General features: G+C 39.6%; 1 protein-coding gene across 1 annotated transcript; it reads right to left on the bottom strand.

The window, feature by feature from the left end:
- Positions 1 to 5,976: 5,976 nt before the first annotated feature.
- On the bottom strand, positions 5,977 to 17,075 carry LOC140979047 (uncharacterized). The gene is made up of 9 exons (XM_073444401.1): positions 16,147 to 17,075; positions 15,659 to 16,068; positions 14,654 to 15,220; positions 14,154 to 14,578; positions 13,887 to 13,913; positions 12,932 to 13,298; positions 12,812 to 12,874; positions 7,081 to 7,254; positions 5,977 to 6,122 (listed from the first exon to the last, which is right to left on the bottom strand). Exons 1-9 carry the CDS (start codon positions 17,073 to 17,075, stop codon positions 5,977 to 5,979), a joined length of 3,108 nt encoding a protein of 1,035 aa, XP_073300502.1.
- Positions 17,076 to 18,108: the final 1,033 nt, after the last annotated feature.

Raw genomic sequence — 18,108 nt, 5'->3', positions numbered from 1 at the left:
TGATGGGTGCTATGTTATAAACATGAACATAAACATGAAGAGAAAATGATTGATTTTTACATGATATAGAGCTTGTTGACATCATGGGTGGTTTTAAGTCCACCAAACCTATTGGCCAATATATGTTCATGGGGCGTGGGGTTGCCAAAGGTTGCTCCCTGACGTCCAACACAGTAGTAGCTATATAATAAAGCAAGCACGGTAGTACAGGTCAACTAATGAGGCTCAAATACAAAATTGAACATGAATATATACTATGGTATGACATGGTTTAACGAATTCATTGTTGATCACGACTTGATATGTATTTTCCTTCAACGCATATTGATACGTACAAGTGCCAACTTATTGAGTTTTATAAACTCACGTAGCTCATGTATTACAGGGTCAGGTAGTGAAGAGACGTCGGATGCCGGTTCGCCAATGGATGCTTGTGACGTGCCTCACCTTGACAAGAACCGGGACTTATTAATGTATAGCTTCCGCATATGTACTGTACTAAAATATGATACGATCCCGCCCACGAGATCTTTGATTTGTCCCGACCTTTGAAACAAGTAATTGATAGGTGTGATAATCGCCTCTAGATCACGCGGTCTAGCAACAACTAATCAACGAAAGAAACAATCGCGTTCAAGAGAACCTCCAAAGAACCCGTCCTTTGCAACCCTCGTGAAAATCGATAGACGAAAGAACAAAAGAATCCATCTTTGAAAGTTTGATTTTGAAAACACCGAAGTGTATAAAAGCTCTCGCTTTCAGTTGAGAGAAAATCTCACAATTTGATATCACATCAATAATGAACCAAAGTTTTTTTGTTTACATGGTATTCTAGCTTAAATATAGATAACTAAAACCTAGATATAGAAAATTGCATATATAAAGATAACAATATCTAGTTGCAAAAATAATTAAAACTCTAAAATCAGAAATTAAAATATTTCTCGAAAATGCTCGCGCTCGGGCGGTAGAATGTGACCGCTCGGGCGCGAGGCGCTTCCCGCGACGCGCTAAGACGCACTCTTCCAATTCATCCTCTACTTGATTGTTATGGGACCCGAACCCCTTGAGCCTTGTTTCCAAGCTTTCATTGGTTGGATGAAGGACAACATTCAACATCGTCAAGCGTCCTCTCAAGATTGGTTCTTGGAACGCATAGTGGCTGGCTAGATTCATATCAAAATATGTCAGTGTTTGAGCAAGTTTTACGATGTTACGATGTTTATGATGATACAAAGTATGCTTGTATATGAGAATATGTATATGTATAACAATATGGTGTATGGTTGTGTATGAAAATAGGCTTGATGTTGTTGCTTGAGTTGAGTTTTTTGTTTTTACAAGAATGTAGGAACATCATGCAAAAATTTTTATAAACCATCAAAGTGATGCCCCTTGTTTGATTTGCTTTATACTAAGTTATATCAGTCAAACCCTATTTTGATTATGGTAATTATGCTAAGTATAGAGTAAGGGTGTGACAGTGGTAGTCCTTGAGGTAGCTCCTCCGGAAATATATTGTCAAATTCCTGCAAAAGTGAAACAACAATGCTCGGAAGAGACCCGGCTATATCACTTGTGTTAAAGAGGATCTCTTTATAAAGAATAAACACAAGTGGTTCATGCGTGTGCATCAATTGCTTCAACTCACTCTTTTGGGCCATATATGATTTCTTTTGGGCCTCTTTCCTCTCATGTTCTTTTCTCAAATTTTCTTTCCTCTCATTTTTCTTTTGTATGGTCGTTTCACTCTTTTGATCACTCATTCTTTCAGCCATTTCATGTTTATTTTCAAAGACCATCTCACTTTTTAGTTCACTTTTTTTTTCGGCCTCATCTCTCTTCTTTTTTTTCAAATAGTCCTCCAACACTTGCTTTGGGGACAAATGAAGTAATACAATAGGTTCCTTCTTCAATACAAATGAGTACCTATTCTTTTAACCCATCATGTGTCACCCGCCTATCATATTGCCACGGCCTACCCAGCAAGATATGACAAGCATGCATGGGTACCACATCACATAAGCCCTCATCCACATACTTCCCAATAGAAAAAGGCACTAGCACTTGTTTTGTAACCTTAACTTCCGCACAATCATTCAACCATTGAAGCCTATATGGTTGAGGATGCTTTAATATAGGTAAACTAAATTTCTCCACCATCTCAACACTAGCCACATTAGTACAACTCCCCCATCTATGATTCGATTGCAAACTTTTTGATTTACAAAACACCTAGTATGGAACAAATTCTCTCTTTGGTTGGTCTCCTCCTCCTTGACTTGGGCACTCATGATTCGCCTAGTCACAGTGCTTCACCTACAACCGCCTCATACCCATCATTAGGATCCTCTAATGCAGGCATCTCATCATCATCACCCTCACTATGAGATTCATATTCACCATAGTCAATTAAAATCATTATCCTTTTATTAGGACATTCACTAGAAATATGACCTAGCCCTTGACATCTAAAACATTTAACATCTCAAGATCGATTAAGAGGAGTTTCATATTTACCTTGCACTCCTTGTTTAGGTGCCTCTTGTTTGGTCTCAATCCTGGGCTTGGTCACTACCTTATTCTCCTCACGTTTCACCACATTTGATATCCAAGAAGATGACGAACCCCCAGTTTGGTTGGTGCGACCAACTCCTCGCCTCTTGAGTTGTTGCTCCACTTTTATGGCCATTTGCACCATCTCGTCTGGATCCAAGTAGTGCCGAAGCTCCACTTGATCTTGAATTTCCCTGTTCAAACCACAAAGAACACGTGCCATGGTCGCCTCACTATCCTCCTCTATATTGGCTCTAATCATGACTACTTCCATCTCCTTATAGTAGTCCTCAACACTCTTTACCCCTTGCCTCAAAGTTTGTAGCCTCTTAAACATCTCCCTATAATAGTGATTGGGAACAAACCTCTTCCTCATGACCCTCTTCATCTCATCCCAAGTTTCAATGGGTCTCTCATTATACCTCCTCCTAGTGGTCACTAGTTGATCCCACCAAATGAGAGCATAGTCTAGAAATTCCACCGCCAACCTAACCATCTTTTGTTCGGAGTAGTTGTGACATTCAAACACGAACTCTACCCTGTTTTCCCATTCTAAATATGTCTCCGGGTCAGATTTCCCATGGAACGAAGGAATTTTCATCTTAATACTTGAAAGGGGATTGAATAAGGTGTTCAAATGCGCAAAGGAATTTCAAAATTTGTTTTTCAACAAGAAATTCGAACACCTCATGCCTAGAATGTGTGGCAAATACAAAAACACAATATGTCATACATAGGGTGTTTAGAAAATTACCTATCAATCTCAAAGATTGATGTAATGGCTCCAACCAAGTTGTAAACAACTTAGCTCTTGAAAGGATGACTAATCTTCAAGCTCTCCTTGCTTCAAAATTAGGCCCACCACCAATTAGCTAGAACCACATTATACTTACACTAGAAAATGTAAGGTATTTTTCAAAGAGAAGTATATTGTTTTCTTAACAATTGAAGAATAAAATTGAGAAAAAATGAAGGAGAAAAGTGATGCTAAATTTCGGCCAAGGCATGTTTTTGGAGACAAGGGAGGAAGACTTTTCTTGGTTGTGGAAAAAGGTAAAGCAAAAAGGTGCATGCCAAGCCTTGGTTATACAAAAAGTTGTCTCTCAACCTTTCACCTCCCATGCATGCAAATCTATTTGTGTTATTTAACAATTAAAAACCCATGGACTTAAATTTAAATATCTCAAACTAATTTGAGCTCAATTAAACTTTACTTGATTTTACTCAAGCCCACTAGTTTAATAATTATTTCTAATTGTACTCTACACGGCCCAATGTTATTTAATTAATTCAACACTTGAATTAATATAATTATTTGGACTCTACTAGGCCCACTAGTGTTTAATTAATTCAACACTTGAATTAATTTAATTTAGTCCATAATAATGTTTATGAAAATCACAATTTTCAAATACATTATTTGTTTGGCCAACTTTTAACATAGGAACACTTCCTTAAATTTAAAGTTACATTCTTCTTATAGAAGTCATACTTCTATTTTTCCTTACGCTTATAAACTCCTTTATAAGCCGTTCAACACATTGAACTATTTACTTTTCAACGGGATCTAGAAAGCTAGCACTTGTGTGGCGCCCTCAATTGTTCATTGATACAACTAGCCGTGGGTTCACATCTCCATGTGATTCGAACTGAACATGTCCTTATACGAGCCTACCCCAATTGCTCCATTCTTAATTATCAACTCCTTGATAACAAGAACGTCAAAACTCAAGTCTGATAGTACCCAACCAATCATGTTAAACGCCTAGCAGCATCGCTTACATGATTCTCTAGGTATCAAATGATAGTGCCCGCAAGAACCATTCTATTATGGTTAGCGTACAGTACGGTCCCTTCATCTCATAGATCCAATGAGTTGTACCGAAGAACATTAGAGGGATAAAAAAGGTACTTACGTAGCATTGAAACATGAAATACGTTGTGAACTCGATCCAAGTCCCGTGGCAATGCAAGACGATAGGCTATTCTCCAATCATATCAAGAATCTCGAACGGCCCAATGTATCGAGGACTTAGCTTACCTTTCTTGCCAAATCGCATAAATCCCTTGAGAGGAGGTATTTTGATAAATACATGAACACCAACCTCGAATGCTAAAGGTCGTCGCAGAACATCGGCATAACTCTTCTGTCGAGACTGAGCGGTCCTCTTTCTTTCTTGGATCAATGCCACAACATCGGCTGTCTGTTGAACCAACTTCGGGCCCAACATCTTTCTTTCACCTACCTCTTCCCAATACAAAGGAGAACGGCACTTTCTTTCGTATAAAGCTTCATAAGATGCCATGCCGATTGAAGACTGGTAGCTATTATTATACGTGAACTCGACAAGAGGCAACTTGTAATACCAACTTCCCGGGAAATCAATTGTACAAGCTCTTAGCATATCATCAAGAATTTGGATAACCTTTTATGATTGACCGTCACTTTGAGGATGATACGCAGTGCTAAAACCCAATTTCGTTCCCAAAGCTCGATGCAAACTCTTCCAAAACTCGGATGTAAACCTTGGATCAAGATCTGAAACTATCGTAAAGGGTATCCCATGAAGTCCCACAATCTCTTGAATACGTCTCAGCATATTGATACATAGAATAAGTCGTCTTGACAGGAAGAAAATGTGATGACTTGGTCAATCGATCCACGATCACTCAAATAGAATTGAAGCCTTTCTGAGTCCTTGGAAACCCAACAACAAAATCAATAGTTATATGCTCCTACTTCCATTGCGGTATAGGTAAGGATTGCAACAATCCCTCCGGTCTCTGGTGCACAATCTTAACCTGCTGACAGGTTAGACATTCAGAAACAAATAACTTGATATCTTTCTTCATACCTGGCCACCAGTAAAGATGTCGAAGATCTTGGTAGATCTTGGTACTATCAGGATGTACAGAATATGGCGCTGTATGAGCTTCAAGAAGTACCACTTTTCGAATATCATCACCCATAGGAACACATATTCCATCTCGAAAAGTCAGTAACCCATCACGATTCGACCCAAACTCAGAAACTCCTGTCAGATCACATTTCCTCTTCAACTCTAATAACTGAGCATCCATCTGTTGTTCCTTCAAAATTCGATCAAATAAAATTGAGTGAAGAACTAGAGCAGACAATCGAGCAACTGTACCTGAAGATACCAAATTGATCTCATTTCTTTGCAAATGAAGCTACAAAGGTTTAGAAATCATAGAACCCAATAAAGAACTCGATTTGCGACTCAAAGCATCCACAACCACATTAGCTTTTCAAGGATGATAGCTAATGGTGCAATTGTAGTCTTTCACTAGTTCTAACCATCTCCGCTGCCGCATATTCAAATCCTTCTGCGAAAACAAATAACTCAAACTTTTGTGATCTGTAAATATTTCACATTTCTCACCATAAAGATAATGCCGCTAAATCTTTAAAGAAAAAACCACAGCCGCCAATTCCAAATCGTGAGTGGGATATTTCTTCTCGTATTCCTTCAATTGACAAGAGGCATATGCTATCACTTTCCCACGCTGCATCAGTACGGCACCTAAACCCTGCTTAGAAGCATCTGTATACACAACAAAATCTTCAGTACCATGAGGAAGTACTAAAACAGGGGCAGAAGTCAACTTATCTTTCAGTGTTTGGAATGCTTGTCGGCACTCTATGGTCCATTCAAACTTGGTAGCCTTCCGTGTAAAACTTGTCAATGGCAAAGCTATCTTTGAAAATTCGGCCATGAACCGTCGGTAATACCATGCCAAACAAAGAAAACTCCTTACCTCTGAAACTGTCTTTAGAATGGACCATTGTTTAATAGACTCAATCTTGGATGGATCAACAGATATTCCTTCTTTCGAAACAATATGGCCCAAAAATGCCACCTGCTCTAACCAAAACTCACATTTCATTAACTTGGCATACAATTGCTTATCCCTCAACAGCCGCAACAAAATCCTCAAATGCTCACGATGAAGTCTCGTGTCTTTAAGTAGATCAAGATGTCATCAATGAAAACAATGACAAAAGTATCCAAATACGGCTTAAAGACACGATTCATCAAATCCATAAAAACTGAAGGAGCATTGGTTATCCCAAACGACATCACCGAAAATTCATAATGGTCATACCTCGTTCAAAACGCAGTCTTTTGCATGTCCTCCTTTTTCACCTTCAGTTGATGGTAATCGGACCGAAGGTCGATCTTCTAAAATATTGCTGCTCCTTGCAATTGATCAAAGAGATCATCAATGCGTGGCAAAGGATATTTATTCTTCACTATTACCTTGTTGAGTTCTCGATATCAATACATAATCGCAATGATCCATCCTTCTTCTTTATGAACAAAACTGGAGCTCCCCACGGTGAGTAACTAGGTCAGATAAAACCTTTATCTAATAGCTCCTGCAATTGAGTCTTCAATTCTTTCATTTCAGTAGGATCCATTCTTTGTGGAGCCTTGGAAATTGGAGCTGTACTTGGAATTAAGTCAATAACAAACTCCACCTCTCGATCAGGTGGTAAACCAGGCACATCATCAGCAAAAACGTCAGGATAATCCTGAACCACATCAATGTCCTGTAATTGCAAATTACTTTCCTTTCGCACATCAACCACTGAAGCTAAAAAACCCATACAACCTTTGTACAATAACTTATTAGCTCTAAGGCAAGAAATAATAGGAATATCCATCGAAGAGCCTAGACCAACAAAAACATCAATATTATGGTCATCGGCTAAAAATTTCCCTGTCTTGCCCATCATATGCGAGCAGCTTTGACAAACATAAAGACAGCACAACTAACCTTATCTTGATCAGTGAACTTCAAGTAATCAAATATAGCCTCCAATAATTGTTAGAGTAGGTGCACGTCGAGCCAAGTGTTGGCCGAGTGTTCACAATGAAACACTATGTATAAACAGTCTTTATTTTAATAATATTTGAAATTATTGTTTTGGCACATCTTTATCTGTATACCCATGCTAGTTGCATAGATAAAGCCCTTGAATATACAAATAGTAGAAAGAATATGGGATGCTCATATGATGAGTATCATGAAACTCATATTTGGAATACTGTATATTCTAAACGGTTCCTAGTCGATTCAGCCGCCGCTAAGAAGGATATAGGCCGCTCGAGCTTGAGACTAGTATCTGCGATGTGAGTACCATGTTTCATTGGTAGGGGACATTGTGATGTCCGAGCATGCAGATAGGTGCTCCTGGTAGAGTGCACTGAACAACCCTCCATTAAAGGACTTTCCAAGTGGTTCTCACTTATCGAGTGGAAAAGTCCTAGTTTATGGTTGTACACCATTAGTCCTTATGACCCGGGACAACATTGAGACTCTATGTGCTAGAATTACACTTTGACTTGTTTACCGACTCTCATGGGGTCATCAGGTGGCAAGGTTGGGTGTTCTGTCGAAACATATAGGAGTCGATGCATTGTAGTCGGGGATTCACCGCTTACCTACGGGTATGGATATCCTATGTGTTTTTCATGTATATGTAGTTTGAAATCTCTGATCAGAGTATGGTGGTAATTATGAAAGGGGTTTCATAGATTACACCATCGATGCAACTACGACATGACACATAGTATCGATTCATTGACAACTCTCGATAAACCAATGGTTGTCGAATCGGTCGGGATATATGAGATGAAGGGACCGTACTGTACGCTAACCATAATTGAATGGTTCTTGCAGGCACTATCATTTGATACCTAGGGAATCATGTAAGCGATGCTGCTAGACGTTTAACATGATTGGTTGGGTACTATCAGACTTGAGTTCTGACGTTCTTATTATCAAGGAGTTGATAAGTAAGAATGGAGCAATTGGGGTATGCTCGAATAAGGACATGTTTAGTCCGAATCACATGGAGATGTGAACCCGCGGCTAGTTGTATCAATGAACCATTGAGGGCCACACAAGTACTAGCTTTCTAGATCCCGATGAGAAGTAAAATAGTTCAATGTGTTGAACGGCTTATAAATGAGTTTATAAGCGTAAAGAAAATGGAAGTATGACTTCTATGAGAGAAATGTAAATTTTAATTTATGGAAGTGTTCCTAAATTAAAATTTGGCCAAGTGAATAATGTATTTGAAAATTGTGATTTTCATAAACATTATTATGGACTAAATTAAATTAATTCAAGTGTTGAATTAATTAAACACTAGTGGACCTAGTAGAGTCCAAATAATTAAATTAATTCAAGTGTTGGATTAATTAAATCATATTGAGTCTTGTAGAGCTCAATTAAAATAATTATTTAACTAGTGGGACTTGGGTAAATTCAAGTAATGTTTAATTAGTCTCAAATATGTTTGAGATAATTAAATTTAGTCCATGGTTTTTAATTTGATTAAAAACCATATAATATACATGCATGGGAGGTGAAAGGTTGGGAGACTACTTTTTGTGTTTTCAAGGCATGGCATGCAACTTTTGTTTTTTGCTTTTCTCACAACCAAGACAAGGAAATTAAGACACACTCCTTCCCTCCCACTCTCCACCTTGGCCGAAATTTTCATTTTTTCTCTCCAAGTTTTTCTCTCATTTTCTTCTTCAAGTGTTGAGGAAGAAATATTCTTCTCATTGAAAAATCTTCTTGTTTTTCTAGTGCAAAACAAGAAGGGATTTACCTAGCAAGTGGTGGGCCTAATTTTGAAGGTTGGAAGCTTGTAGATTTGTCATCCTTTGAAGAGCTAAGGTGTTTACACCTTAGTTGGAGCCATACATCAATCCTTGTGATTGATAGGTACATTTCTTAACACACTATGAATGTCATTTTGTTGTTTTTGTATTTGCTACACCAAGATATGGAGGTGGCCGAAATTTTTACTTAAAAAATTTGATTTTTAAACTTCCATTGCGCTTCCGGTCACCGTAACCGATCCCCTTTCAATAATTTGACCCATTCAAGAGCTACGAGTGGATCGGCACCACTTATAAACTACGGAGGGTTCATACGTCTGAAACGATCATATGCACCATCTTAAGAACTTTCCATTGTGCCTTGAACTCTTCCACGACCACGACCCTGAGTCGAGGTGTACATGCTCAATAACCGTTGGATTTGCTCACCATGACCCTTCGCTTGTTCTTTCAATAGCATACTAAATTCATCTACAACTTTTACTGTCTTATCAATGGGAGGGGTCCTATCGTCCCCTTCGGTAATCTTTCGCTTAGGAGGCTTATCCTACACATATGCTCACTTTAACATAGATAGGAAGAAAGAGTATATCAATGGCAACGAAATAAAATCAATTCTCAATGTTAAAATCAATAGATACATGATCGAAAACAAATCGGATTGTCCTAGGTAGAAGAAATCATATATGGTCCGAATGACTTTTGATCTGATACCAATTTAAACAACCCCCTCTCATGGCATTTAAATTAAAAAAGAAAAACATACGCGGAAGCATTAACATTTGAAAGGGAAAGAACAATATCCCATTTAACATAATAACTTTTTCAAATTTAATTTACATAAACATTAACTTTTGTATCATCCCAAAAGAAAACCAAAATTCAATTTCATTCACCCCATAATTAATTTTAGCAAAATACATAATTAGTTAAACTTCTCATGACCACCATTATCAAAAATAAAAGTGACATGAACAAACAAAATCTTTCCCATTGCCTTTTATATGACTTCTCCTGCTTCGGAAAATCCGCTTCAATCCTTTTTATCACCTGCATCACATGACATTAACTGGAATGAGATAAAACTCAGTAAGAAAAAAGCTGTACATAACAAATACATATACATAGGCTTGGCTTGAAACATACCTGTGACTTGGGGATGGTATCTCTTTGATATATAAATATATCAAAACTGTGAGAGATACTCATAATCATGTGATTGGCCAATGACATGCATGAATTACTATCATCCCTTGGCTTTAATCATAGGAAATCTCATGGAGGCATTTAAACAAACATGTGGGGACCCGGACGCTAATCATGTTCTTAATCGTCATTGGGACTAATTAATCAATTATAATAAACAGGGTCTAAAATTTTTTTTTCAATATAATATCAAATGCGGAACGTAATGGAATCACTCTACTATACATATCAGTATAAAAGTCAAGTACAAGTTTTGTACTATATACAATCATTTACAAACTAAGGTTCAACTACTAAATATCAAGTGTTCAACCCTATCTCAGATCAAGTTCGTAGTCTCCACTCTAATCACGATCTCTGTGAGGCCCGGGGCCGAAGAGGGCGGGGGGTGATCGTCGGTGCCATCAGTTGCACGGACAATGAGCGGCTCCTGGCAGGCTTCTAGGTGGAGTGATATGAATCCTCGTACGAATAAATAGCAAACACGATTAAAATCGAATCGCGCCCTCTATTCAATAACGAGCAAGGATCGATGTGTTGTCCCGATCTTTTGAATCAAGTGTGTGTGGGATTTTCACCTCTAAACTATGACAAGTTTAGCAACAAATAATCACGGAGAATAAACAATCGAAATTATAACGAACCTTCAAAGAACAAGCCCTTGACAATCCGCACAAGAACGATCGACAAACGCCACAAAGTTAAAACTTTAATAAGTTTGATTTTGATTACAAAGCAAAGCTTTGAAAAGGTTTGAGAGAAAAACTCAAAAGCTATTGTATAAACTCAATGATAATGTCTCAATAATTGTTCATGATTTTCGTCCATATACATAATCAACAAGATATCAAAAAGATAAGTTGCCAAAATAATTGAAATTCCAAACTAGGAAAAAAAAATCTGCGCCGCGCGCATATGCGCGCCCCGACTCGCGCATATGCGCGCCAGTCTCTGCCTATGTCGCGCATATGCGCGCCCTAATCTGGCGCATATGCGCGAAGCCCACTGTTAAAGTCGTCGGTGTCCTGTACTTCTCGCGCATATGCGCGCCCCTTCGCGGCGCATGTGCGCGAGCTCTCGCATATGCGCGCCCTGTCTTCGCGCATGTGCGCGAGATCTTCTGTCCAGATTTGCGCTCCGTTTTGCATGGATGCTTGAATAATGTTCACATGATCCCCATGCATCACGAACCTTTCATCACTCTGTATCTCGCTTGTCACTCCGCCTTCTTTGCTCATAAACCCATTCAATGCTTCCTTGAACCTCTTCAGACGTCCCCTCGTGATTGGTCCATCCGGCAACTCTAAAGGGTCCCATGCTCTCCTTGGGGCTTGACCAACCGTGTTCGCATCATCCTCTCCTTCTTGAAAAGGATTTGTCCTCAAATCTTGTTCATCACCTACATCAAACAACGACAAATTAGTAACATTGAAAGTGGAACTCACATTGTACTCACCTGGTAAATCGAGTTTGTAGGCAATATCATTGATCCTTTCTAGAATTTGAAATGGTCCATCGCCCCTAGGTAGTAGATTTGAACGACGCTTCTCGGGGAACCTTTCCTTTCGCAAATGGAGCCACACCCAATCACCTTTCTCAAATATCACCTTCTTCTTCCNGGATTTTCACCTCTAAACTATGACAAGTTTAGCAACAAATAATCACGGAGAATAAACAATCGAAATTATAACGAACCTTCAAAGAACAAGCCCTTGACAATCCGCACAAGAACGATCGACAAACGCCACAAAGTTAAAACTTTAATAAGTTTGATTTTGATTACAAAGCAAAGCTTTGAAAAGGTTTGAGAGAAAAACTCAAAAGCTATTGTATAAACTCAATGATAATGTCTCAATAATTGTTCATGATTTACGTCCATATACATAGTCAACAAGATATCAAAAAGAAAAGTTGCCAAAATAATTGAAATTCTAAACTAGGAAAAAAAAATCTGCGCCGCGCGCATATGCGCGCCCCGACTCGCGCATATGCGCGCTAGTCTCTGCCTATGTCGCGCATATGCGCGCCCTAATCTGGCGCATATGCGCGAAGCCCACTGTTAAAGTCGTCGGTGTCCTGTACTTCTCGCGCATATGCGCGCCCTTTCGCGGCGCATGTGCGCGAGCTCTCGCATATGCGCGCCCTGTCTTCGCGCATGTGCGCGAGATCTTCTGTCCAGATTTGCGCTCCGTTTTGCATGGATGCTTGAATAATGTTCACATGATCCCCATGCATCACGAACCTTTCATCACTCTGTATCTCGCTTGTCACTCCGCCTTCTTTGCTCATAAACCCATTCAATGCTTCCTTGAACCTCTTCAGACGTCCCCTCGTGATTGGTCCATCCGGCAACTCTAAAGGGTCCCATGCTCTCCTTGGGGCTTGACCAAACGTGTTCGCATCATCCTCTCCTTCTTGAAAAGGATTTGTCCTCAAATCTTGTTCATCACCTACATCAAACAACGACAAATTAGTAACATTGAAAGTGGAACTCACATTGTACTCACCTGGTAAATCGAGTTTGTAGGCAATATCATTGATCCTTTCTAGAATTTGAAATGGTCCATCGCCCCTAGGTAGTAGCTTTGAACGACGCTTCTCGGGGAACCTTTCCTTCCGCAAGTGGAGCCACACCCAATCACCTTTCTCAAATATCACCTTCTTCTTCCCTTTGTTGGCTTGCTTGGCATATTGCTCATTTCTCTTCTCAATGTTGGCCTTGACCTTTTCATGCAACCCTCTAACAAATTCAGCCTTCTTTTTGCCGTCCATGTTCAACCTTTCACTCACAGGTAAAGACATCAAATCCAACGGAGTCAAAGGATTAAAACCATACACAATCTCAAATGGCGAATAATTAGTAGTAGAATGCATGCAGCGATTATAAGCAAACTCAACAAATGGCAAACAATCTTCCCAATTCTTTAAGTTCTTCTTAAGTATAGCACGCAAAAGTGTTCCTAAAGTCCTATTAACAACTTCAGTTTGCCCATCCGTTTGAGGATGACAAGTAGTAGAAAACAACAATTTTGTGCCAAGTTTAGCCCATAGAGTTTTCCAAAAGTAACTTAAAAACTTAACATCACGGTCAGACACAATAGTCCTAGGCATGCCATGCAACCTAACGACTTCTCTAAAGAACAAATCCGCAATGTGAGAGGCATCATCAGTTTTGTGACAAGCAATAAAATGTGCCATCTTAGAAAATCTATCAACCACAACAAATATCGAATCCCTCCCCTTCTTAGTCCTAGGCAACCCCAAAACAAAATCCATAGAAATGTCAATCCAAGGTTCACTAGGAACAGGAAGTGGTGTATACAATCCATGTGGTTGTGTCCTAGACTTAGCTTGCCTACAAGTTATGCACTTATCACAAACTCGCTCAACATCACGCCTCATATGTGGCCAATAAAAATGTTCATGCAAAGCATTCAAGGTTTTTGCCACACCAAAGTGTCCCATCAAACCACCCCCATGTGCCTCCCTAACAAGTAATTCACGAATGGATGATTTAGGGATGCACAACCTATCTTCTCTAAACAAGAAACCATTATGCAAATAGAATTTTTCGTGTGGTCCATGCATACAAGTTTCAAACACACTCTTAAAATCCTCATCCAGCACATACAACTCTTTCACATGCTCAAATCCCAAAATTTTTGATTCCAAGGTAGAGATTAGTACGTACCTCCGGGATAGTGCGTCGGCTACTATGTTTTCCTTACCTTGTTTGTACTTGATGATGTATGGGAACGTTTCAATGAATGCCACCCACTTTGCATGCCGCTTGTTCAACTTATGTTGCCCCTTGAGGTGTTTTAGGGACTCATGATCCGAATGAATCACAAATTCCTTAGGCCTCAAGTAGTGCTGCCACGTCTCTAGAGTCCTCACAAGCGCGTATAACTCCTTGTCATACGTGGGATAGTTCAAGGCGGCTCCATTGAGCTTCTCACTAAAGTATGCCACTGGCCGCCCTCCTTGCATCAAAACTCCGCCAATACCTATACCTGAAGCATCACATTCAATTTCAAACGTATTAGCAAAGTCAGGCAAAACAAGTAAAGGAGCATTAATTAATTTTTGCTTAATAGTATTAAAAGACTTCTCTTGCTCCTCGCCCCAATGGAATGGGACGTTCTTTTTTATTACTGCCGTCATCGGCGCGGCCAAGGTGCTGAAATCTTTTACAAACCTCCTATAAAAGCTTGCAAGACCATGAAAACTTCGAACTTGGCCAACAGTAGTAGGCGTTGGCCAATCCCGAATAGCACTTACCTTGTCTTCATCAACTTGTATCCCCTGTGAACTTACAACAAAGCCAAGAAAGACAAGTTTGTTTGTACAAAAATCACACTTCTTAAGGTTAGCATATAAACTTTCAGCCCGTAGTGAGATTAGCACAAGTCTCAAGTGGTGTACATGCTCTTGTAGATTCTTGCTATACACTAGGATATCATCAAAGTAGACAACAACAAATTTTCCTATATGTGCACGCAAGACATGATTCATTAACCTCATAAAGGTGCTAGGAGCATTAGTTAAGCCAAAAGGCATGACCATCCACTCATACAACCCATACTTGGTTTTAAAAGCAGTTTTCCACTCATCACCTTCCCTCATCCTAATTTGATGATAGCCACTCTTCAAATCAATTTTGCTAAAGATACAAGCACCATGCAATTCATCTAACATATCATCTAGTCTAGGTATGGGATGCCTATACTTAATGGTTATGTTATTGATTGCTCTACAGTCCACACACATTCGCCATGAGCCATCTTTCTTAGGAACTAATAAAACAGGCACAGCACAAGGGGACATGGACTCACGCACAAAACCCTTATCTAACAACTCACTTACCTGCCGTTGAAGCTCCTTAGTCTCCTCCGGATTGCTCCTATAGGCGGGACGATTTGGCAATGCACTCCCAGGCACGAAATCGATTTGGTGCTCGATTCCCCTCAATGGTGGTAAGCCTTGAGGTAACTCCTCCGGAAATACATCTTCAAATTCCTGCAAAAGTGAAACAACAATGCTCGGAAGGGACCCGGCTATATCACTTGTGTTAAGGAGGATCTCCTTATAAACAATCAACACAAGTGGTTCATGTGTGTGCATCAATTGTTTCAACTCACCTTTTTGGGCCATATATGATTTCTTTTTGGCCTCTTTCCTCTCAATTTCTTTCCTCTCATTTTTCTTTTGTAAGGCTGTCTCACTCTTTTGACCACTCTTTTTTTCAGCCATTTCATTTTTATTTTCAAAGGCCATCTCACTTTTTAGTTCACTCTTTTTTTCGGCCTCATCTCTCTTCTTTTTTTTCAAATGGTCCTCCAACACTTGCTTTGGGGACAAAGGAAGTAATACAATGGATTCCTTCTTCAATACAAATGAATACCTATTCTTGTACCCATCATGTGTCACTCGCCTATCATATTGCCACGGCCTACCCAACAAGATATGACAAGCATGCATTGGTACCACATCACACAAGACCTCATCCACATATTTCCCAATAGAAAAAGGCACTAGCACTTGTTTGTTAACCTTCACTTCCGCACAATCATTCAACCATTGAAGCCTATATGGTTGAGGGTGCTTTAATGTAGGTAACCCCAATTTCTCCACCATTTCAACACTAGCCACATTAGTACAACTCCCCCCATCTATGATTAGATTGCAAACTTTTTGGTTTACAAAACACCTAGTATGGAACAAGTTCTCCCTTTGGTTAGTCTCCTCCTCCTTGACTTGGGCACTCATAATTCGCCTAGTCACTAGTGCTTCACCTACAACTGCCTCATAACCCTCGTCAGGATCCTCTAATGCAGGCATCTCATCATCATCACCCTCACTTTGAGACTCATATTCACCATAGTCATTTAAAATCATTACCCTTTTATTAGGACATTCACTAGAAATATGACCTAACCCTTGACACCTAAAACATTTAACATCTCTAGATCGATTAGAAGGAGTTTCAGATTTACCTTGCACTCCTTGTTTAGGCGCCTCTTGTTTGGTCTCAAATTTGGGCTTGGTCACCACCTTGTTCTCCTCACGTTTCACCACATTTGATCGCCATGAAGATGATGAACCCCCAGTTGGATTGGTGCGGCCAACTCCACGCCTTTTGAGTTGTTGCTCCACTTTTATGGCCATTTGCACCATCTCGTCTAGATCCAAGTAGTGCCGAAGCTCAACTTGATCTTGGATTTCCCTGTTCAAACCACAAAGAAAACGTGCCATGGTCGCCTCATTATCTTCCTCAATATTGGCCCTAATCATGACTACTTCCATCTCCTTATAGTAGTCCTCAACACTCTTCACCCCTTGCCTCAAAGTTTGTAGTCTCTTAAACATCTCCCTATAGTAGTGGTTGGGCACAAACCTTTTCCTCATGACCCTCTTCATCTCATCCCAAGTTTCAATGGGATTCTCATTATACCTCCTCCTAGTGGTCACTAGTTGATCCCACCAAATGAGAGCATAGTCTAGAAATTCCACCACCGCCAACCTAACCTTCTTTTGCTCGGAGTAGTGGTGACATTCAAACACGAACTCTACCCTCTTTTCCCGCTCTAAGTATGCCTCCGGGTAAGATTTACCATGGAACGATGGAATTTTCATCTTAATACTACCCATGTTTCCATCCTCCCTATTCCCATCATATCTACCCCTTACGGCCTCTCTTTTCCCTCTACCAAATCCTCTTCCTCTTCCACTCCTACCCCAATTTTTTTTTTGGCTCTCCTCATCTCCTCCCAAATCATACTCTTCCTCTTCTTCTCCCCTACCCATATTTTTAGGCTTAGATTTATCTCCACTAGTACTAACTTCAAGCCTATCCAACCCCTCATGTAATGGCTCTAACTCGGTTCTCATCATCCTACTAAAATGCCCAAATAACGCTTCCATTTGTACTTTAGATAACCCCGGGTTCGAACTATCTCCTACCTCCCTCTCCATTTAATTTCAGTTTGTACCTGCAAGAAAACGTTAGTAGAAAACAATATGTTCCTCACCCAAATGCTCACGGTCACTCCAAAGAAAGTCGCTCGTCACTCCTCTCAATTTTTTTTTTCTGACGACAAATACTCACCGTTCACTCCAAAGAAAATTCACTCGGACTCAAGTATTTTCACTCAAATTCGAGGGTTCCCTCAAGGTGCTCAACCTTTGTATTTGCGTATATCAAACAATCAAGTTCAACTTGTGAACAAATGTGATCGACTCACTTGGAGTGCGTAGACAAGAAATTTGAAGTTATAATTTTTTTTTTGCTCTAAGAATTCCGAAAATTCAGAGAAAAATAAATAAGACACAAAATTTCGTGTATCACAGATTCACGAACGACGAAGAATGATAGAACCAAACAGATTTGAAAGCAGAACTAAAGGATAATTAGATCTGATAAATAGAACGAAGGATAAACTTACTTGAATTCAATTAGCCAAAAGCTCTGATACCAAATGATATGAATCCTCGTACGAATAAATAGCAAACACGATTAAAATCGAATCGCGCCCTCTATTCAATAACGAGCAAGGATCGATGTGTTGTCCCGATCTTTTGAATCAAGTGTGTGTGTGATTTTCACCTCTAAACTATGACAAGTTTAGCAACAAATAATCAAGGAGAATAAACAATCGAAATTATAACGAACCTTCAAAGAACA

This window comes from Primulina huaijiensis, chromosome 6, assembly GCF_012295235.1.
Source record: "Primulina huaijiensis isolate GDHJ02 chromosome 6, ASM1229523v2, whole genome shotgun sequence".
In the NCBI taxonomy this organism is placed as follows: Eukaryota; Viridiplantae; Streptophyta; class Magnoliopsida; order Lamiales; family Gesneriaceae; genus Primulina; species Primulina huaijiensis.
The sequence above is the reverse complement of the archived record's forward strand: the minus strand, read 5'-3'. Positions and strand labels throughout refer to the sequence as shown.